A 23,007-nucleotide genomic window follows, 5' to 3' on the forward strand; every position below is an offset into this window, starting at 1 on the left:
AGTAGCCTAGCTCTCACTGTGCTGGCATCCTTTGTGTTGTCCGGTGCCCTGAACATTTTGCATTTATTTTCACATTTTCTACACTACAAACAACAGTCCTCAAGCTGGTCTATGGTTCTGAGAAAGTGACCAGAACTGGATGAAGTGTTCCGAGTGTGGACACTGCTTGTTTACAAAACAGCATAGTATTTCTGATGCTGTTTTCCTTTACAGTACCTTTGGGCACCGAGCACCACTGACTCTTCTGGTACCTGCCATGTACTGGGGGTGCCTTCCTAAGCAAAGTCTGCAGTTTGAAAGTTGGAAGTCTAATTTCCCTGAAGATACTCCAGATAAACTTTCTTCCCACTGCTACCATAAAATATAAAAAACAAACAGCTGACATCTCCAGTAAGAAAACAGATGGTGGATTTGTATGTAAGGATTTCTCTTTCTTTTATTACAAAGAACATTAACAGAATTTTTTTTTAACTGAGGAAAGGGCACTGCTCAACAACCTCACAGTTGCTAGTTGTTCATGTGTGCTTTCTGTGCCCTGACAACAACTCCACAAACTACTTTGTTCAGGGAAAATGGTACCAAAAGAGCAGGCTGGCATATGAGCAAGAACTCTTATTTCCTCAGCATTACAAACAGTGGCTCTGATGCCACAACAAGGTTTGTGGGTTTATGTCCGCCAAGGTAACATCCCACACCAAGGAAACTGTAAAAGCAAGTGTGACCCACTTCTGATGTTGTTTCTTCTTTCCCAGCTGACTACAGGAAAGCGGAGGGACAAAAAGATACGCAGTGAGCTCACTGCGACTCTCTCTGTGACTAACCTTTCTCTAAAAGGGTTTGCTTCAATGTTTTTGCAAGCAGGACTCGAACATTTGGAACCCTGTCAGATGCCAAGTGTAGTAAGTGTGGCAACAGATGCACAGCAAACTGGTCCATGGGCAGGCAGTCGTCTTCGCTGATAGTCTGGCAAGAACACAGAAACAATTTCATTACATTTCAGCACAGTGAGGATAAAATCCCAACACATAATCAGAGCTAACAGATCTTATTGCCTTCATAGCACAAATACAGTAGGTGTATCCACAAAGTTATAAAATATGGTACAATACTTTCTAGCACAAAGTCATACACAATGCAGCAAGTTAGTGTTGAGGAAATTCAGGCTTGGTTAGAAGCCCACTTTATTTTGCATGAAGGCTGGCAACTTATTTTTATTGTTTGGGGTTTTTTTAATCACTATCATTTGAAAACAGGGAAGAAAAGTAAAAGACTTTCCCAATCCTTCTCAAGACTGATTTACTCTTTCTTTTAACTAGGTACTGTATTATGATAAGAATGATTCATCTCAATAAGCATCTGTTGCACCCAAACATGTTTCTCTATATACACTCAAAGCTCGCATTTCTCCAAATACTTCAAAGAACTGTCCCACTTGGGCAGCAGTCATGCTGGCTCCCAGACTGCACCTCTGCTACTGCCTCCAGATTTGACCATTTCCTCAGGACCCCAGCTAGTTTCAACTCTTCTGCTTATTTTGCTAAGAATACATTGGTTTTGACCAAGCTGCACTAGTTGGCTACAGAGTTCTAGGCAATTCCTAGTGCTTGATTTCTGAAGGGTAACCCAAAAAAGCAGTAGGCTGCTGCAGCGTACTGTAAAAATCTCATTTCATGTCGAGTAACAAAGCGGCTTCCCAATTTAGAGATTATTTTGCTATGCTTTTGTTTTACATTCAACACCAGATTTAACAAGCTGATGTTAATATGCTAAGCTAAAGATGCACTAAAGCTCATCTACGGAGCAACACAGAAGAAAGCAGCCATGAAACCTAATGGAAACAGAGTTCTCACATGTTGATTAAAATAGTGTCAATAGACAGCTGAAGAGTTCCAGCAGCTATCTCCCCTTAATTCTTACCACCACTGCCTCCCAAAACCAAATAAGACGAACAAAAAGACATTTCACCTGGCAAATAAAGACAAAAGTTTGCCGACCAGACCATTTGCGGCATCTACAGAACTTTTCAACAAGTTCGTTCATGAGATCTACCACGAAGGTTGATGTTGAAGCCAGGTACAGCTTTTTTACCATTTCACTAACCTTGAAGAAATGAGAAGAAAAAAAAATACAAAAAATTACTTCTGACCACCAACCCTCAGAAGTTTGAAATCCTGAATTTACGTAGATTGTTTTACCAGCTTGTAAGAAATCCAACGGACAGAAGACACTTTGTCTGCACAGAGGCTGAAAGCAATAGGTCGCAAGTAGTCATAAATGTCTCTGGCACTGTACAGATCTAGAAGCAAGATCAGTTGCCTACAAGATGGAAAAAGAACCAGAGTACATTATAATAAGAAGAAAGGTAGCTTTAACTGTGAATATGATCATTTGTAAGACAACACTTGCTAAATATGCAATGTGGCCATAATAAAGTTACTGAAAAGCAAAATCTATTTTTCAGTGCTATCAGCCAGACTGTGGGTCACTTACAAATTTTAAATTGCCACTTATTCACAATAATGCATGCATGAGCTCAAAGAATGAAGAACTAGGGGAAAAGGCAAGGAAACCAATGTTGCATTTACAAGGCAGGGATCCTGGTAACAGCTACAATGTACATGCAACACAGTGATCCAGCTGTGAAGGACACCGCAGTGTGCACACACATTTGAATACCTAGTAAAGACATCTCACACATAACACATGTACAGCTACAAAGTCACTGCTCTTAAGTCTGATAAGTAACCTCCGTCCACTGATATACCGAATCAATAAACTTTCTCTATTTCAGAGTATACTGGACAACTAGACAAATTACCAGTCTTCTTCAATTTGTAGTGAGTTCATCAAGATTTCAGCAAGTTGCAGACAATAGTGTGTCATGAATGGTAGAAAGCATGTCAACAGAAGTGGCATGACACGTCACAAGCAGCTGATTGAACGCCTCCATACCGCAGTAACAGGTAAGTGATTTATAGTTATTAAATCAAAGCAACACTTAAATGCAGCAAAGACATCATGGCATCATGATGAGTTGTTAAACTAGGTCTTTCAAAATTAATTCAAAAGATACACCATCACAGTCATTACTATACGCTCATTTCATCACTCCTGCTAGAAAAGCCCTGGTCACAAAGTGTCTCCTCACAGGATGAGTGTTGCAACCCTGATCAACTTGGTGGCCCTCTGCAGAACTTGTTCCAGCCAATCAGCACCTTTCTTGTATTGGTATGGATGTATGACTCCAGATGAGATCTAGTGAGTGCTGACTAGAGGGGGCTAATCTGCTCGCTTGACAGATAATGACTGTGCTCCTGTTGATACAGCCCAGGACTGTGCTGCCAACGTGCAGCTCACCGTCCTCCATGATACTCTGGGCCTTTCCAGCAGAGCTGCTCCCAGGGCAGCCAGTCCCCAGTCTTTACCACTGTCAGAGGCTCTTCCTTCCCACGCACAGGATTTAGCATCTGTCCCTCACTGAATTTCAGAAGCCCCTTCCTCTGTTAGCTTTCCTGAGCAACTCGACCCTTCAGAGCTGCCTTCCATAGAAGCCCCCCTACCAGTTCCACAAAAAAGTTAAAGTCTGCTCAGATGAAGTCCAAGGTCACTACTCTGCTGCTCACTTTCTTTACTCCCCTCAAGATCTCGATCTCCTCCATTTCACTGTCACAAATTCAGCCTACTCATCAAATACAGCAACTCGAAACCAAACAGCTAAACCACTTCTATTTGACTTCAAGAGCAACCAGATGTGGTCTTCTCTTTTGGCAATTTCTTTTCTATGGAAGGGTAATGCTTCCAGCATATGGTGATGGAACAAGACATTCACATTCCAATATTTTAAGTGATATACAGCTACTGGGAATTTTTAAGCAACAGGAACGAGTGGAGGATAGGGACTATCCACTAACTAAAAATTAATAATGTCACTGTAAAATATCTATTCTATCATTTTATCACTTTTACATATCCATAACAACAAAAACAAGCATCCAGAAAACTACATACTCAGCCAGCTCAGCACGGAAACGCCAGTTCCTGCTGTTATCAGTCACGAGGAATTCCTGAAGCTGATAAAGATACTCTCGTCTTTTGTCAAGATGAAGAAGCTGTAACAATAAATATAAGCTTACATAAAGCGCAGGCTACAATAAGCACATAGAAGAGCAGCTTTAAAGTACAACTAATGAAAAACTTTCTTCAATTTAGAAAAAAAATACGTTCAGCAATAGTGTTGCTCTCCTAGGCTAAACCCTATCATGCTTAAGTCTCTAAAATCACATGGGGCACTACTGAAAGCAAAATCTATTCTCTACTTTTACTCTAGGAAACAAGAGGGGTAAGCAGTAAAGATAGCATTGACTTTAGAAGATTTTATGAACTGTGTCTTTCAGCTCCAAAAATGAGGCAGTTAACACAAAAACTCCTAAAGAAATTTGAGAAGTAAGCTGTGTAGAGAGGTTAGAGCCGTCAAAAAAAACTTAATACTATCCGCCTGCATCTATATACTGAATAAACATGCATGAACCAGGCTCTTCAGAGAAAAGGAAGTATCAGCAATACATTCTAGTATTCAACCGACATCTGCACAGATTCCCATAGAGTTATACTGTGCTATTTTTAAAAGTCCATACAACTAAATGAAGCAAAACACATAACTGCACTTGCCCAGAGTTGAACACAGACATACCTTCAGAAAGTCATGCAAGTGTTTAAGCACACCTATCCTGACTTCATCTAAATCTTTTAAAAAGCCATTGAAGACAGGAACTAAATCTCCAGCTGTAAGCTGGTCTCCAAGGATGACGGCAAGTTCATGTATAGAAAATGCTAGTGTCCGCCGAACCTTCCACTGTAAAATAAATAAATAAGTTCCATTGATGTATCATCTGAAATGCTCTATTTTAACTTGAGGGTCAGTATCCAAGTGTGACTCCCAGTGAGCTACAGCACTTACAAATATATTCCACAGCGTCTCAATTAACAACTGAAAATTAAATGGCAAATTTAAAAACAAAAAGAAAAGGGGGGTGGGGGGAAGGGTGGCATAGACAAATGACAAGGTATCACTTCTTCCACCTGAGTATCAAGGAACTAGGCAAACAGAGTAATGAAAATATTTCAATTTTCCAGGTGTCAGGAAGGAAAACGGTATTCCTGACATCGGTACTCTTCCACATGTTACACTCTGCTATAAATTCTTTTGGATAAATTAGTTCCACACTACTACTCTCTCAGTTGTTTAATATATAAAACAGCATAAGATATATCCAACAGTGTTCCAGCTGGCATATTTTAGCTTCCATAATAGGTAAAGTTTCATCCACATCGAGTGCTCAGCAGTCTAAGGACCAGTAGAGCTTTTACTCGCCCTAAACCGAGGGGGCACTGTTTTAATACAGTAACTATTTCAAGTAAGTCTTTTCAAAAAGAAAAAAGCATCCATTCTTTAGCCAGCACTTTCCAATTAACATGTGTATTGTTCTCTTGCCCTGGTTTAGTGATTCAATCTTAGTTTAGATTAGACTGGTGATAAACTCTGGACAGTTTTGAACACAGAGTAATTTGTTTATATTTAATTTTTAAATTTATTAGCTAGTTGTTTTTAATGGCTTCAAAAAGAGTTTGGAAAATGTGAGCAATAGCTATGTATAAAATTACTCACTGCACATCACCGAGAACCGCTGCTCTGACATAGCAACCAGCAAGTTCAAGAGAGGTGAAGTAGTCTGAGAATGTTAAAAAACCCAAAACATAAAAAGAGCATCTCCAAAAAAGGAAACAAAGGAGGAATGGGGAACAACTGTAAACCAAAAGTAAAATGCACAGTTACCTCCATACCACCTGACAAGGAAAATGCTGTTATTTCCAGTATTTGTTTTTAAAACAGCAACACTGCATGGTGGTGGTGGTGATGTTATTCCCTTATGACTGACTGGATACAGCACCAAAAGGCCACCGAAAAAGGCCTGGTGTGAGGCTGACTCACTGAGCTCCAGACATGCCTGCAGGGGCACATGTCTGCTCATGCACAGCAGCACAGCCCAAATTCTCATACCTATGAGAACCGCAAGCACTGCCACAAGATCTCAGGCGAGCCGAGAAAATTGGAGACCTCCCCTTCACATTCCCACTGGAGAGAGCACAGCAACCCAACACCCACTAAACAAGACAAATCATCATAACAGTTCAGAGCATTCACTGTCAGAGCTTCTTGAGCTTACCTGCATGTCAGATGCCAGTGTCTCGTAGGTATCTTTCAAACAGTGCCAGTTCTGTCTGCCTAACGTAAGTGCCACACCTGGCAGGCTGTAGGCACAGTGTTTGGCAATCTCTGTATCAACTGTTTGTGCACGAGATGGATCAGTCATTGATAAATACTGATCTAGCAAGGCCTGAGGTACAACATCCTACAGCAAGAAAAGGGTAGAGTGTTTATACTATTTTCAGTAAATTTTCATGAGGCTTACTAAAATTCCAGGGCATGCTGTCAGAAGAAAACTTTTTCCCCCCACAAATATAGAGTATGATTTAATTACAATCTCTTAAGAATGAAAAGGGTTTAGTATTTCATAAGTTCCACCAAAAAGTTCCAAAGAAACAATGACAAGACTGAGGGCTATTTGAAAATATACAGACTAACTTAGTAACAGTTGAATGGGCAGATCACTGTCTACTTTGGCAGACCAGGATATTAAGATGCTACATTCTACCTTTCTACAAACACTCAGGCTCACAGGCTGTGCAAATTGGTCATTATAACTTATCCACACAAATAGCAGAATAGCAAGTGAGACTTGCTCGAAAATAATTTTCCTATTCCTCTCAAAATCTTGGGGAGGTAGGGAGAAGAAAACTAAATTACAACGCCTTGGGGAGGGAGGGAAGGGGAGGGGGCAGAGTATACATGTTCCATATCGCTTCTGGACTCCCTAAACCAGGGGTCCTCAAACTTTTTAACCAGGGGGCCGGCACACGGATGCAGTGGCAGGCAGCCATCTGTGGCTGCTTGGTTTCCCCCCCCAACCCCGGGCGGGGGGTTCTGTAAATACCGGGGGCTGGATTGAGGACCCTGGGGGGCCGTATCCAGCCCGCAGGCCGTAGTTCAAGGACCTCTACCCTAAACAGTCAGCAGGAAGGAAAAGACGTCTCCAGAGACAGAAATCTCCAGTGAAGACCAATACTTCTCCCCACTGACAAATTAAAGCATCTGAACTAAAATTTTGTGAAAATCTCTTTGCGTTGACTTCAACACAGTCTTTGTTTCAGCTGTTGCCAGTTTATTTCAAGCACTGACTCTACCCAAGGGGGTGCACAATAGGATTTCCTTAACACAGCTGCCAAATAGCTCAGCTTACATAAGCAACAAGAGGGACTGAGGTTCCCACTCAAGGAATCACACTGGTGCAAGGTGGCATGCTTAATACTGAACTATGTAACAACAAACAGTCATTCCTTTGGGGAAAAAAATAACAAAGAGACAGTTCAAGCTTAATGAAACCCTCTTGCAACTTTTCTGCAAAAAGCTGTCATGGGGTCGGGGCAGTATACTCAAAACCCTTAAAAAAAAAATCCTGTTTCCTCAATAACCTAATTTCCATTATAGGATAGGTTCCATAGAAAATGAAACCAAATGAAACCAGAGCCTGGAAGTCTACAACAACCATTACCTCATGTCAAAAAATACTGGTATCTCTTATACATAATTAAAACAGAAGCAACTGCTGAAATCAGCCATTATCTCTCGAGACACAGAACATTTTCAAATACTTGAGAGGTTTGCCATATTTAATAGAAGCTACACCAGAAACGACTGAACACCATGCATAAAAGCAATCCCCACATACACACAAAAAAAAATCCACTTAATTAAAACACGTAGGAAAACCAGAAATCATTGTCATTTACCTGCACTTTGGATTTTCTTTCTTCATCAGGGCTGAAACTACTGTTGGTGCTCAAATCTGAATCATTGTGAATATAGTGAAGCGTAGAGTCAATATTCTATGATAAAGGAGGAAGAAAAAAAGGGTCACACAAAATACACTCGAGGATTAAACACAAAACAAGTGTCAACATCAAGAAGTGCTGTCCTCACCTCAGGGATTTTTTCTTTGTTTAAAGGAATAAATGTTTTAATATCTAATACTATTTCACTACAGCCCAAAATCAACAGGTATGCAAGATAAATCTTTCTTCTTTCAAACACACTCCTCTTATTCTACCCTATTTTGGTTCTTACAAAATGAAAATCACAGGAGAGGAGTACCTTTAAGACTGCATTAAGGAAAATCTAACACATTGCTTCTCTCCTGAAGGGAAAACGAGAAAACATCTGTAGCTGATTTTGTTGGATTTGTGCTAGAAAAGGTCAAAACAAAGGCACCCTCACACTTAAGAGCAGAAACTGATGAGACTTACGTTGTTGTTCCTTCCCTAGAGGTGATCTGTAATCTTCTCTACAGATGAGCTATACCTTATAATACAGAATCTTAGTGGACCATTGCTGCTGACACTAGTCATCACCCCTCTCAGCAGTTCTATTAAAATAAGTTTTAGCAATCATTCAAGCATCCTGGCTACGTATCTGGGCCGTGAAGATAAGGACTGAGACTCTGTTTCAGAACTCCATTGAGCAGTAAAGGTTTGATGCTCTGTCATAAACTGAGCTGCTAAGGGGATGCACGGTCACTTTCTATACTGGTGAAGTTCCCCAAATATAATCAACTTTGCACAATCAATTGTGAATTTCAAGAAATATGTGATGAGTATTTGAAAAGTTGATGAGGCTCCTGTGTGGCAGAACAGGACAGGCATTTTTTTGCTAGATATGAGCCAAGGGATCTATCCAAAGATGCTGCAGGGTGAGCTCTCAGGGTCAACACAAGCACTGAGAACGTGCCTACTCTACCAGCTGTTAAGATCAGTTTGTCAATGAACTATAAAACTTCCTCAAAAAAGCCTTCAGGATACCATCTGCCTTCCTTGGTTTAACTTCAGACAGTTGTTTTTCCTCTTCCATGAGCTGCTTTCATCTAAGCACTGGGTTGTAATTTTAGTTGCTGAGGTATAATTACAGGTGATAAAGAACAGGTAGAACTGTGAGGCAATTACGTATCGCTGGCACAGCTGCCCAAGTCACCTGTCAGGCTTATCAAGCAGCAGCAAAGTGTCAAAGAGCCAAGAGAAAGAAGAGATATTTAAGTGACTCCATAACTAAATGTGTCAAGCAGCAAACTCCAACTGTAAAACTGCCAGAAGCTCTCAACACCATCTCAGTAGGATTTCAGTTTGTCAGCCAATTCTTCACTCTTTTTTAGCCTTTTTTTTCCCCCCAGGAAAAAGAGACAATTTTCAGCACTGCCAGAAAGTCACCTGCCTTGACCCCTTTCAAATCAAGAAATTATTAGGCAGCCACAGTGCTTTCCACGAGTTGCCCAGGTACATGGGCATCCATTCTCCTATCATCATTTCATCTGCCTCACAGGGGGCAAAGGATTCTAGGTCAGGAGTTAACTAGGTCAGGGGTTAGCAGGGGACATCTAGAAAGCTTTAAAATAGATTCAAAGGGGGAAGGGAATAAAACCAAACTCATTAGAGATGAGCCTGGGGGCAGCATGCCAGGGTTGGAGGTGTGATCAACAGTACAGCTGAAGTGCATCTATGCCAATGCCCAAAGCATGGACAACAAGCAGGAAGAGCTGGAAGCCATTATGCAGCAAGAAGACTATGACATAATTGCCATCACAGAAACATGGTGGAGTAACTCACAAGACTGGAGAGCTGCAATGGAGGGCTACAAACTCTTCAGGAGGGATAGACAAGGAAGGAGAGATGATGGAGTAAGTCTGTATGTCAGGGAGCACTGACTGCCTAGAGGTGAATAATGGTGGCAATAGGGCTGAGTGTTTATGGGCAAGAATCAGAGGCAGGGCCAACAAGGTGGACATCCTGGTCGAGTCCTTTGCAGACCACCCAACCAGGATGGAGAGACAGATGAAACATCCTACAAGCAACTGGGAGAGCTCTCCAGATCACTAGCCCTTGTCCTCATGGGGAACTTCAACCTATCAGATGTCTGCTGGAAATACACATTGTGGACAAGAAACAGTTTAAGAGGTTCCTGAGTGTGTGGACGATCACTTCCTGAGACAGATGGTCAGTGAACCCGCCAGGGGAGATGCCCCACTGGACCTGCTGTGTACAAACAGGGAAGGACTGGTGGGTGATGTGGTGGTCAGAGGCCATCTTGGACACAGTGATCTTAAGATGACAGAGTTTTCGATTATTGGAGAAGTAAGGAGGGGTGTCAGCAGAATCGCTACCTTGGACTTGCAGAGGGCCAGCTTCGCCCTGTTTAAGAGCCTGACTGACAGAGACCCTTGGGAGATAGTTCTGAAGGGCCAAGGGGCCCAGCCAGTATGGGGATATGAGAGGCAGGTCCTACTTAACTAACCTCATCTCCTTCTGTGACAAGATGACCTGCCTAGTGGATGAGGGAAAGGCTGTGGATAGTGTCTACCTGGACCTTAGTAAAGCCTTCCACACAGTCTCCCACAGCATCCTCCTGGAGAAACTGGCTGCCCCTGGCCTGAACGGGTGTACTGTTTACTGGCTTAAAAGCTGGCTGGCTGGCTGAGCTCAGCAAGTGGTGGTGAATGGAGTCACAACCAGCGGGCAACTGGTCACAAGTGGTGTTCCCCAGGGTTCAGTGTTGGCGACAGTTCTGTTTAATATCTTTACTGATGATCTAGATGAGGGCAATCTCAGTAAGTCTGCAGGTGACACCAAGGTGGGAGGGAGTGTTGACCTGCCGGAGGGCAGGCAGGCTCTGCAGAGGGATCTGGACAGGCTGGACCGATGGGCCGAGGCCAGTTGTATGAGGTGCAACCAGGCCCAGTGCCTGGCCCTGCCCTTGGGTCACACCAGCCCCACACAGCGCTACAGGCTGGGGCAGAGCGGCTGGGAAGTGCCTGGTGGGAAAGGGCCTGGGGGTGCTGGTCACCAGCCAGCTGGACATGAGCCAGCAGTGTGCCCAGGGGGGCGAGAAGGCCAACAGCATCCTGGCTTGTATCAGAAATGGTGTGGCCAGCAGGACCAGGGCAGTGATTGTCCCCCTGTACTCAGCACTGGTGAGGCTGCACCTCAAATACTGGGTTCAGTTTTGGGCGCCTCACTGCAAGAGGGATGTAGAGGTGCTGGAGTGTGTCCAGAGAAGGGCAACAAAGCTGGTGAAGGGTCTGGAGCACAAGTCTTGTGAGGAGCAGCTGACGGAACTGAGGTTGTTTAGTCTGGAGAGGAGGAGGAGACTCAGGGGGGATCTTATTGCTCCATACAACTACCTGAAGGTTGTAGGCAAGTGGGTGGTAGGTCCCTTCCCCTAGATAACAAGTGACAGGACAAGAGGAAATGGCCTCAAATTATGTCAGGGAAGGTTTAGATTAGATATTGGGAAAAATTTCTTCCCTGAAAGGGTGGCCAAACATTGGAACAGGCTGCCCAGGGAGATGATGAAGTCACCATCCCTGAAGGTATTTAAAAAATGCAAAGCTGCAGTGCTTAGGGACATGGTTTAGTGGTGGACTTGGCAGTCCTGGGTTAACAGTTGGACTTTATGATCTCAAAAGTCTTTTCCAACCTAAATGATTCTATGATTCTGCTACAATCAAAAGACTCCATTTCACAATCTCTGCTATCTCAACTCTAAAAAGTGAAGTTAAAATATACTGAAGGGTGTCACAGATGGGAATGTGTTTACCATGCCACTTTTAAAGTCAAATATACATTCCAGAAAGGAAGAGCTTCAGTACACAGGAACCACAGCACCAGTTGGTAGTTAAGTCAATGCAGGATCTCTATTCCTGCAGGTGAATTTCCATCTCTACTCTTCCCATGTAACATGCACACACTGAACTAACTGAGCGTTGCAGAGAGCCAGGACATCAAAATTCAGCAGGGTTTAGCCTGAAAGCTTCTTGCATACCGAACTGGTGAACCACCACCTTCGAGATGCAAAACCTTTGTCATGGCCTTACAAACCTCTTACGTGAGGTTTCCTTTAGCTGCAGTATTACAAGATCTCTGTGGCTGTGCTCCATAGACACCTGCTCTGCACCATGGTTGCACGCAAAGCCCACAGCACCAGGACAAGTGGTGCTGGCATTTCCTGACAGGGCAGCTGGCCCAAAGAAAGAGAGAAGACGCCAGTCTCAGGGGTCCAGTCTCCTCCAAGCATCCACCCTCCTCTTACAGAGTAAGAGTAAGTACTTGTGCCACACAGGAGTGGGCTGATATTAGTCTAGTTTCTTTTCTCTTTCTTTTCCTTCCCTTCTCCCTCTACTCCCAATTAAAAAAGAGGACTCCCACACCCATCCACTGGGAATATGATTTGGGAGATTTCTTCAGGCTTACATTCGTCAAACCTTATAGAAAGCATACAACCTAAAAAAACCAAAAATGGTGGCTCAAGGAAAAATAAAACTGTTACCCGCATCCTCAAAAAATAAGCTTCATCTATGTCCCAAAATCTTATCTGTTCATTCTGTTACAATACTTATTTTCATCTGAATACAGAATCTCTCCTTAGCATGTAGCATTAACTCCTTCGGGAGCCAATACAGCTGCAGAAGGACAAACAAACTATTATTTTGCTTTTTGTATGTGTGTAGAACTGTGAAGGCTGCTTTCAAACATAAAATGCTGTAGCTTGATTCTTCTAAAATGTCCAGTACCCTACTGACACGTAGCTATACTGAGACTTAAAAAAAAACAACCCAAACAAAAACCCAAAACCAAAGCAACCCAAAAAACAACACCTGTAAAAATCAGAGCTCTCTTCACTGAAGCAACAGTCTACTTGCTGAACAGATCACAGCTTGATTCCCAAATTCTAGGTCACCTCTGTAACATCCTTTCACTTGTAAAATGAGAACTTGATTCAGTGCTAATAAACAAGGAACTGACAGATTATAAGCATCCTTTTAAAAAGTAGAACTGAAACGTGCAAAACAAACATATACTAGCAATGTGACAGGCTGTTAAACTCTGTCAGCATCCTACTCTGTAAAGGTATAAAATGCAGCACAAGTCCCTCTAAAGAAACACCACCCCAACCACCCCCAGAAATCAGAAGGACAAAAGGTGCATTTACACTGTCTTTTTACAGATTAGCATTAGAAAGTGACAACAACAACATATCAAGCCTGACATCAGGAACAGGCTATGTGGTAGTCCAACAGCTTAGGTGAAAAGTTAATTAAACATCAGCTAGAAACGCTGCTCCAGTTAAGGCTGAAAATGTTTCCACTGGACTGATGTCAACTCCTAGACTTTTCAAAGACATTTATCAGAATTTCAACTGAAAATATCATTTAGGCAATATGATTCAACAAATCACTTGCTCTGGTTTTATGGAGCATATTTGCAACCATTGCTTCCTGCGTAGCTACAGCTTGTGGCACAACATGCAGTGAAAACAGTAGGTTTGGCCTAATACTCAGTACAGAACAGAAAATAGCATCAAATGCCACAGACTTCAGTCAGGGTGCTGAAAAATTTAGTGCAAAAAACTTGAAACTGTTACTGATTGTTCAAATCCACTTTCTCTTTCAGCAGTCCACACAACAGCCTAGACTGCAGGTTCTGAACTTCTCTTACGCAGGCCAATAAACTTCCATAAAACATTTTGACAGGGAGCGCAGGGAACAAAGTACCTCCTTCTCTCCAGATTGCAGGGGGCAGGGCAGTGAGGGCACCGGAGAAGGGGATTCGCTTATTACCAGTAGGGCTCTGTTTTAAGGAAGGCAATTTCACAGGAATAAACTGCAGTAGCATTAAAACATCTTAAAATGCCATAGTCACAACAGAGATTAATGGAAACAATTTCAAGAATTTACATGGACAAGCACAGAACTGGCAAAAACAAAGCCAACCAATACAACTAATTTCATTTTAGTAGCTAATGCTTCAATACCAGCCAACAAAACCAAACACCACGCTGCCCAAAAGTAGGAAGTACTTGGCTGCAATTACCACATGAACACAAAATACAGCTCTAGTACTGCAGCCCTGCAAATCCCAGGGCAGGGGAGGGAGAAAAAGTATACAAAACCACTCACCTCAACAGTGTCACCAATTAAAGGCACAATATCATCCAGTATAGGTTTAAAATTTTGTTGGTCATCGATGTTTAGTTCAGTCTGTGAGTCTGTTCCCTTGCCCATGCTGGCCGTTGTCTCTTCTTGAGGATCCAAACTGGATGCTCTGAGTGCAGCCGACAACACCTCCACTTGTGCTGCAGCACACGAGAGAGAAATACATGAGAGACCGAACCGCAATAAACTTTTAGCAAGTCCACAGATCAACTTTTAGACAGTGACTAATTAACTGAGAGAGGGTGGAAGAAGTATGGGAGAGGTACAAATTTGAGATTATCGACTGTTAGTAAATCCCAAACTGGGGACAATTAGCGTAAAATCTAAGGCAGATTAACACTCCACTATTTTCCAAGGGTGCTCAACCCTCAACTCAGTGAAATTTGTCTTTAAAGAAAAAAATCCAAACCCAAAACGGGAGTAAGAGACTGCTGTTATGGCAGGATCAGTTCTTTAAGAATCTCGGTACATATCAACGGTGCAAATAGTCTTCAGGGCAGAACAGCACATGAATATTAACTTACTGACTGGGTCTTTTGTGGGAGGTGGGAATAAGAGAGAGAAGGGAAAGGTAACTCAAAGGTTGAGAACAGGTTTATTCATACAGAAAGGATTTTGGTTCTGAAAGGCTGTCTCTCTCCCTCTGGTCGTTAAATTCCTGTGTTTTTACAGCAACTCTAAAGCAAGATCTATACAGGAAGATGCTAGACCCTGGTAACTCTTTCCTGGACAGGACACTTTAGCATCCTTCCATTTTTTAAAACAAATAATAAAGGTTGCACTGTTTGATGCCCTCTTATTCATCAAAAGAAAGCATTAGCACTTCACACCCTGCCATCCACTCTTTTGAAAAAGATCCAGCAGTTCTGGAACCCCTTTGCTTTTCATCCCTCTGCTTAGTGCTAATTAAAAAAAGCTTTGCTGAGCAATGTTCCTTGGATATAGCCTGACCTAAGCAGATCTGGTATCAGAGGCAATCTCAGCTGCAAGCAACACAGAATTCAGTGCTGACAGATCTACCTGGCCTCTCTCCTCCTCCACTTTTTTCCAAGAAGGTAAGGGGGAATAATCTCCTGACCCACTAAATTTACCCAGCCATCCAGAAGCTCTGTTCATCATAGACTTCGGCTTTTCCAACATTTCTTAAATGCTCACTGTAAAATTAATCAACAAACGATACGCTTGTTTTTAATCCCACGTTGCCATACTAAGTTACAGTATCTAAATTTCTCCCTCTAGCTTTTTTAATAGGGTTATTAACAACGATTAAACAAAGGAAGTTGGACTCGTTTGTAGACAGAAGACACAGATATGCAATACATCTGTTACAAGAAGCACAATCTTAGCTAGCAAAAATTGGGAAACGCATTACAGGTTCACTGGTTTCTAGGCGGAATCTGATGAGAAGGAGTAAAGATAATTCTTTACAATATGTAATGCTAGCTCTGTAACGTCATCAAATTTCTGATAGAATAACTGAAAGATATTCTTGCTGTATTACTGCAATTCACCTCAACAGGAAAAAGCACAGCAAGTTAGAAACTTAAAACCAACATCAGACTAATACTTCCACTATCAAACACATTATGTTAGAAAATAGTTTCGATATGCATCTTTAATATAATATATAATCTAGACATATAAATAGGAAGCTTTTGTTAATCTTAAACTGTAAAATTCCTATGACTTCATTCTTCAAGTGTTACTTCACTGACAAAACTCTGTACTTTTAAGGCCCATGCAAAATAGGTGGTCATTTCAGAGCACCTAAGGCACAAAAATGCCTGTGATTTCCAATTTATTCTCATTTAGAGAAATCAAATAAGAAAATTAAGAATAACTGTATTCTGCTGCACATCAAGGAGACGTTTTTCATGAAGACTCCTTTCATGAAGGACAACTTCATGGGAAAAAGAAGTACACTCCTCTCATTTTCACTCAGAAGTCAAGAAAGCTTACTCTGACTAGGCAATACATATTGCTTCAACACTGAATATGTATTTACTGAAAAAAACACAGAGTTCCAAAGATTAGTTCCAGTAACAAAAAGTGATGGTATTATCTGTCCTGGTTTTGGCTGGGATAGAGTTAATTTTCTTCCTAGTAGCTGGACCAATGCTGTGTTTTGGATTTAGGATGAGAATAATGTTGGTAATGCATTGATGTTTTACTTGTTGCTAAGCAGTGTTTATGCTAAGCCAAGGACTCTCCATCACTCAAGCGTGCATCTCCTCAGCTTCCTGCCAATGCTACAATCCCAAAATGTGGGGATGAAGAACAGGAGAGGCCAAACTCCCAAGGATTTCATTGACTGGCAAGCGCCTGCCTCCTTCTTTGATGCCGTCACCAAGGGTGACTCCAGTGCTGTCATTCACCAAAAGGTGAATGACCTGAAGTCCATAAACATCTTAAGGTCCTAAGCAAAAAAAGAGCCAAGCATAGTCACTATGAAAGGCTCCAGAATGGTGGAGGGCTTAGTAAAGGAGGAAAAGAAAGAGAGTGCATGTGTGAGTATGTGCATATGTGTGCAGAGCTCTAGGTGGCTGCCCTGAAGACATTAAACTTGAAACAGCATCCTAATGAGCAGTCTTTCACCACCCTGGGCTGCTTGTGCCAGGGCACATTCCCTCATAATCCCATCACACACCACAGACCCTCCTGACTGAGGTGGCTGCTGCTCCTTCCCATCTCCCAGAAAGATCTTTCCTACAGCCCTAAGACAGGCAACATTTTCCAGAAAACCATTAAAAGCACAAGCAAAGGATAAGGCTCCCCCTCTCAGGCCGTGACACAGAGAAATGCCTCCAGAGCTCTTGGAAAGCACGGTTTTGTGAGGAAGACTGGAAGGGAATCTGCTGGCTGACTAGCTTTCACAACTACCTTCAGGAAAAACTGGAGTGAAAGGTCAGTTTTGTGCATATTGCACTGGTCAATGCTCACTGGATCTTAAACCATCTGCTAACTAACTCTTTCTTCCTTTGACTTTTGCTTCAGGTGAGAAGTATTTTTCAGCAAGGAATTATTTACTCTTGGCTGCTGTAACTGCATCCTAAAATAACTGGCACAACCTTTAAATTCAAAACCGTGTTTCACCTGGCCTTCTTAAATTTCCTGGTCCTCAGGAGTTTCAACATGCTTTATTGTTGTTTTCCATTTCTCCTGGTGTTTCACCATAAGACACTGGTATTACTTAGCAGCACGCTCCTTTCTTCTGTCTGAAGGATCTGCCTTCCATACCCTCACTTCTTACTCAAGAGGCAAAAGCTATGGCTGCTTTAATGGGTACTGAGATGCAAGTAATTAAAACGTAAAAATAAAGAGTTTCTTCTCCTCACATACTGTTCCATTAACAATACCATTTTAGACTTTTACTGCAGGTATCACTAGCAGCCTAACTTAGAAAAACTATGTTAAGGAACTATGTTATAAGGAATGGGATCAACTGATGGCAGATTTGGGCCGGTTTATCCCCGTTAGGTCTCCATTTGGCAAAGCAGCCTGTAACTGACATAAGCCACAGCTAGCCCCACAGCTAGCCTCACTAACCTGCAAGTTGGACTTTCTCTCTTCCCCCAGATAACATTAAGAAAAGCTGACACTACACAATCTAGCGCTTTCTATGTAGAATGTAAGGAGACAAAGCTGAAGAAAGTGCCCCTGGAAAGAAAAATAAAGAAAAAAAACATCTGGGGAAAGACAAGCGACCACCCGAGTAAGTAAAAACAGCAGCAGCCTCAGGGAGCTGGAAAAAGGTGACCTGAAAAAAAGACTCTGTGATAATCTTAAAAGAGCTGGCATACTTCAAAGGAATGTGCAGGTTTCCATCTCCCAGTCTGAGATCCTCAGGATGTCTGGCCAGTGAATTGGAAAGGTCCTATTAACAGGGATTAAATACCACTGCTTAACTCTGCATATCTTGTGTAGCTCTGCTAGCTAGCAGAGTTTGTGAAAAGACAAGCTTTCTTTACCTTTGTTGCCGACTGCTCTACTACCTATTACTCAAATTTATCACTTTGGCAACATGCTAGTTCTGGAAAGAAAGCCTCAAGGTAAAGATTTTTGGCAGCGAGATGCAGTTAAAACAGTTCACCCCTTTCTGAGAATGAGATTATGGAAAAAAAAAAATGTTCTACAGCAGTTGCTGGTCACTATTTAAAATTTTTATTTGCTAGAGACCTCATCAGTCTCCATGCCTTGGAGCAAGGATTTTAAGTTTGAAATGGAAACTGCTCTGATGATAGAGAGGTATGCTACAGAAACACAGAAAACACAGTCAAGTTACAAACCTAAAACCCCCCAAAACACACACAGAAAACCCCCCCACACACAAACAGTTCATTTTATGTAAGTAAACAGTAACCCGTTAGGGCCTGGCAGCCCAGACACCTGGAAGATTGGGGTGTGCACTGAACATACTATACTCTGGGGTACACGAGATGGCAATGCCTTTCCTTTCAACTGACCCTTCCCCTTGGTAGGGTATGCCGAGGTACCCCTTAGATAAAAACTCAGTTATTCTGTTCTCAACACTTTTACTATAGTGATGCAAGCAGGTGAGGGAAGAAGCAACCCATACAACATGGAAGGGTGAGGTGAGACATGTGAATTAGAGGAATGCAGAATCCAGAAAGGAAGAGAAATGAAAACAAAAAAGGAAATGAGAGAGGAAATACATATGGAGAGGGGATAGGGGTATAAAGGTATAGTAGTTGTATTGGATGTATACATCGCACAAAGCACGGGGTGGGGTGGGGGCGCGCAGGAAACCACCTGTACTCCTCTGACTCAAAGAATCATTGCCACCTAAACTCCAGTACCAAATATCCATACCTGCCTCAGCTGTCAGAGACTCCCTCTGAAACCAACTAGAAGAATGGAAATCCACCTCCACTGATGGTACCATGAAGGATACCACTTTACTACCATCACCAGTTATTCTGCAGAGTCAAATAATCAAAATTCAGTGTGATCTTAAGAACCTTCAAAAACTCCAAGACAATGACCCTGGCCAATACTGTTCCACATAAGAGGTATTAATTTTCTTAAGTTTAGAAAATATTCTCCAAAACAAAACATGTTAAGAGAAAGATGCTGAAGTTGCACAGTCAAGCACTGAAAGGCTACAGATTAAGGTTGCCTGAACAACTTAACCTTACTGACACATGCATAACATCATACACTACAGCCTCACTCCCAAACTAGAGTTTGGTCACTCATCCCCACTTCACCTTGTGATGTCCCTAGGATGCTTGCCCCACTTGCTTCAGAAACCAGAAGACGTGTACCTATGGGAGCTCTCCAGTATGGCAGGCCTCCGCTTACCCACCACAGAGAACACAGCATCTTCCACTCCCATCCCTTGGCTGGGAATGCAGCAATAAAGACAGGAGCACAGCATGGAAGCAGGAATCCAGGACTTGGGTGACAGCAAACCAATGAAGAAAATAAGTGCAAGAAAAAGGTCACAGGGATTTTAAAAGTAAGAAAGAGAGGGGGGAAAAAAGTAATAATTCTTAGCTTGCTCAAGTCTTTGCTACTAAGAACCAACCCACTCAGTACAATACCTATAAAAATGTAACGGCTAGTCTTGCAAGGGGCAGAGGGGGAGGGTGGCAGGCAAAGACCCCAAGCACCAATTGGAACCTGGGCTATTTGGCAAACATTTGTAAGCCACATATTCTGGAAACAAAATTACTTGTGAAATTAAGAAGTTTCAGAAAATTTCTATGAAAATAACAAATTAGGACTGAATATATACACCATCAGTTTGCAACGACAGCTTTAGATGGTAAAGAAGGAAATATTATTCCTGGTATTGCCATGAGCAAAGAGGCAGTCAGGGTTCCGATCTTCTGGATCACCCAAAGGGAGTCTACCTCCCTCATGTCACAATTTACTGAGCATAAGGTCCAAAACATAGGCATTAAGTCAGCTACTCAGAGACTAAAGTCTCGATACCAACCTGTTCCATGCACACTTTAGTGTTTGAGACAAGCAGGCAAAATCCATACTATTTTATTGGTTTAAGTCTCAATTTCCTTATGCCTCAAGGCACTTTGTGTAAAACAAAAATAGCAACATTACCAAATCAAAACAGGCATGTTGGTAAATTCCAGCTTCTGAAGTACTTAGACTGAATAACGAAGAGTACAGGCAAGAGGGAGGGGGCAGAAGAGTACAAGGTTTAGGTGTGTTCCATGGGACTTTGCTGCACAGCCTTGACCAGGTCAGACATACTGAACAGCACAGGATGATGACTGAGTAATTAAGAACACCCACCCCCACCCCACTCCAAATTAGAATAAATGGTGCTGGTAACCCTAATTCAAACCTCTCCTAACTTGTGAGCACTGGTAACCCATGGTGTTGACAACCTAGTAATACTTTTCTTCTACTGAAATGTGCAAGTGCTAGTGAACAACTAACTGCATAGAACACCTCTTGACACCTTGCTACAAAAAACCCCAACCTGCTCTGAAACAAGACATGAACACACACACAACAGAAACGACTCCATAACACAAGACAATTCTAGACATACAAATACATGCCTATATAAATCTTCATTAGAAGCGTTTCAGATATGTTCTGTAACTGGACAGAACAAGGTTGTATAAAAACAAACCTGAACAGCAGTGCAAGTTTTAACAGTGGGCTTCAGAGATGGGTTCTGCAAAGACTGAGATCATTAGCAAGGCTGAAACATTTTCTTCTCTTGCCTTACAGAGAGAGTGCCCAAAGCACTCTTAAAGCAACAAATCTTCATCTGCTGACTTCACAACAGATTAAATAGAAACAGCCCAAAATGGATTAAGGAAAAGTTATCAGCATATCAACCTACTAACAAACAAAAAGAAGCTGAAAGCAGAATCAGTTTATTCTAAAAAGTTTTTCCCACTCCCAGCTTGCCCCTCCTTTTTCTTCCTACTTTTTCTGGTACAGAGGCATGCTTTCCCCTAGGGATTCTTCAGCTCTAGAGTAACAAGGCTTGTTCCTCAGTAGTACTTCTGGGCTTTGACTGCAATGATCAAGTGCCTTATGGTATTCATAAGCTGAATAAATTCGCTGAATAAATTCTAAGAAAGGTATCTCCAGCAGGTACATGTGAAACAGCCAAGTCATTTTAGCCCAAGAGGTGCCTCTGAGGTACAGCTCCACCAGCTGCTCTATACTTATGAAACCCTTCCACAACCTTCAAGAGTTTTTCAAAAGGAGGATGTGCACTCACTTCAAAAATTCAGTTTGGATCAATTCTCAGTTTGACACAAACTTGGCACACTTAAGACAACAACATCTGACTGCAGTAATAAAGCCGTTGCACAAAAATGGAGATCAATTCATTAAAAATATAATTGATAATGCATAAAATTAAAACAATTCATCACACTTCAATGTTTTAAAAAATAATCTTAATCCGCCTTCTTATTCTGCATGTATGCTAACTATACATTAATTTCCTGATCAACAGTTTAAGCCATTGAACCATTTATTTGATTACACTGTCAAACCAAGCAGTCAAAAGTTTATACTGCTAACTCTATGTGTATTCAGTTTACAGAAGGAATCATACTACCTTTAAACATCTTTACACAAACACAAGTTCTCTTTTAGTTCATCGATTATCACAATTAAATCAAAACAGAGACAATCCCTTTGAGGACTGGAAGAAAGCAGTACTTGTCACTTCTAAAACAATGGAAAGGTTAAAGCCTAAACTGCTAAAGCAACATATGTTTACCTTCGAACAGTAAAAATGCTTCAGTATCTTTACTATACCTTTAACATCTGGATCATCTATATGGGGTTCCAAATTTTCTATCATTTCTTCCAATTCTTTCCTTGTTGCCATAGGAATGTTTGGAGACACCGGCATGGTGAGTTCCTGAATTTCTCTATCAAGTATTCTCTCAGAATTCTGCTGAAGCTCAAAGTCAATATCTATTTCAGGAAGTGGAGTCCTCCAGAAATGGAAAGAGTTGTATAATTCCTGCTCTGAAAGAGAGGTTTCCTGTGAATTCACCCCAGCCTCCCGCAGACCTGCTGTACAGCAATAAGAACTTCGCTCATTCTCGTCAGCCACTTCCCCACAAGATTCTGAAGACAAAGTGCAATGGAAGGATGACTCAGTCTGGAAATCGCTTTCCCTCTGGGAGTTATTTGAGACCGTATTTTGATCTTCCATGGCATTTTCAAGTTTTGTGGAAAAATCGTCATTATCAGCATTTGAAGACAGATCCTCTGTCCTGTTGTGCTTATCCTCTGTTGTGACATCTTCTGTAGTCCTTACTTGTCCACTGCTGAATGCCAAAGCAAATGAACATTTAAAAACCAAAATACATATGTTACAAACATGCTCTTGAAAATTCACACACATGCTATCAGCTTGCTATTTATCAAACTAGTTTTAATTACCGCATAGCAAAATAAATCACAGAATGGTTGAGGTTGGAAAGAACCTGTGGGGTCATCTGGGCTAACCCCCCTGCTCAAGCAGGACCACCCAGAATCAGTTGCCCCAACAGCTTTTGAATATCTCCAAGGACAGAGACTCCACAGCCTCCCAGGGCAACTGTGCCAGTGCTTGGTCACCCTCACAGTAAAAAGTGTTTCCTGAAGTTCAGAGGGAACCTCCTGTGTTGCAGTGTGTGCCCGCTGCCTCTGGCCCTGTCACCGGGCACCTCCACAAAGCCTGGCCCTGTCCTCTTTGCGCCCTCCCTTCAGGTATCTGTGTACACCGATAAGATCCCCCTGAGCCTTCGCTTCCCCAGGCTTAGCAGCCCCAGCTCTCTCAGCCTGTCCTCGCAGGAGAGATGCTCCAGTCCCTTCAGCAGCTTTGGGGCCCTTCACTGGACTC

The 23,007-nt window shown here is 42.1% G+C and overlaps 1 protein-coding gene across 11 annotated transcripts in view; it reads right to left on the reverse strand.

The window, feature by feature from the left end:
• The window catches only part of PPP4R1 (protein phosphatase 4 regulatory subunit 1), a 71,244-nt gene that overhangs the window by 1,975 nt on the left and 46,262 nt on the right, over positions 1 to 23,007 (reverse strand). For 9 of the 11 annotated variants that reach the window (XM_080378980.1, XM_080378977.1, XM_080378974.1 and 6 more), the window contains 9 exons: positions 21,930 to 22,450; positions 14,118 to 14,293; positions 7,909 to 8,004; positions 6,225 to 6,410; positions 4,691 to 4,852; positions 4,009 to 4,109; positions 2,196 to 2,316; positions 1,966 to 2,100; positions 822 to 963 (listed from right to left, as the gene is read on the reverse strand). In XM_080378980.1, the coding sequence (XP_080235106.1) occupies positions 822 to 963; positions 1,966 to 2,100; positions 2,196 to 2,316; positions 4,009 to 4,109; positions 4,691 to 4,852; positions 6,225 to 6,410; positions 7,909 to 8,004; positions 14,118 to 14,293; positions 21,930 to 22,450 (1,640 nt within the window). The remainder of the gene's footprint in view (positions 1 to 821; positions 964 to 1,965; positions 2,101 to 2,195; positions 2,317 to 4,008; positions 4,110 to 4,690; positions 4,853 to 6,224; positions 6,411 to 7,908; positions 8,005 to 14,117; positions 14,294 to 21,929; positions 22,451 to 23,007) is intronic. The other 2 variants (XM_080378978.1, XM_080378976.1) reach the window with 1 other exon arrangement.

This window comes from Falco punctatus, assembly GCF_963210335.1.
Source record: "Falco punctatus genome assembly, chromosome: 3".
NCBI classification, from domain to species: Eukaryota; Metazoa; Chordata; class Aves; order Falconiformes; family Falconidae; genus Falco; species Falco punctatus.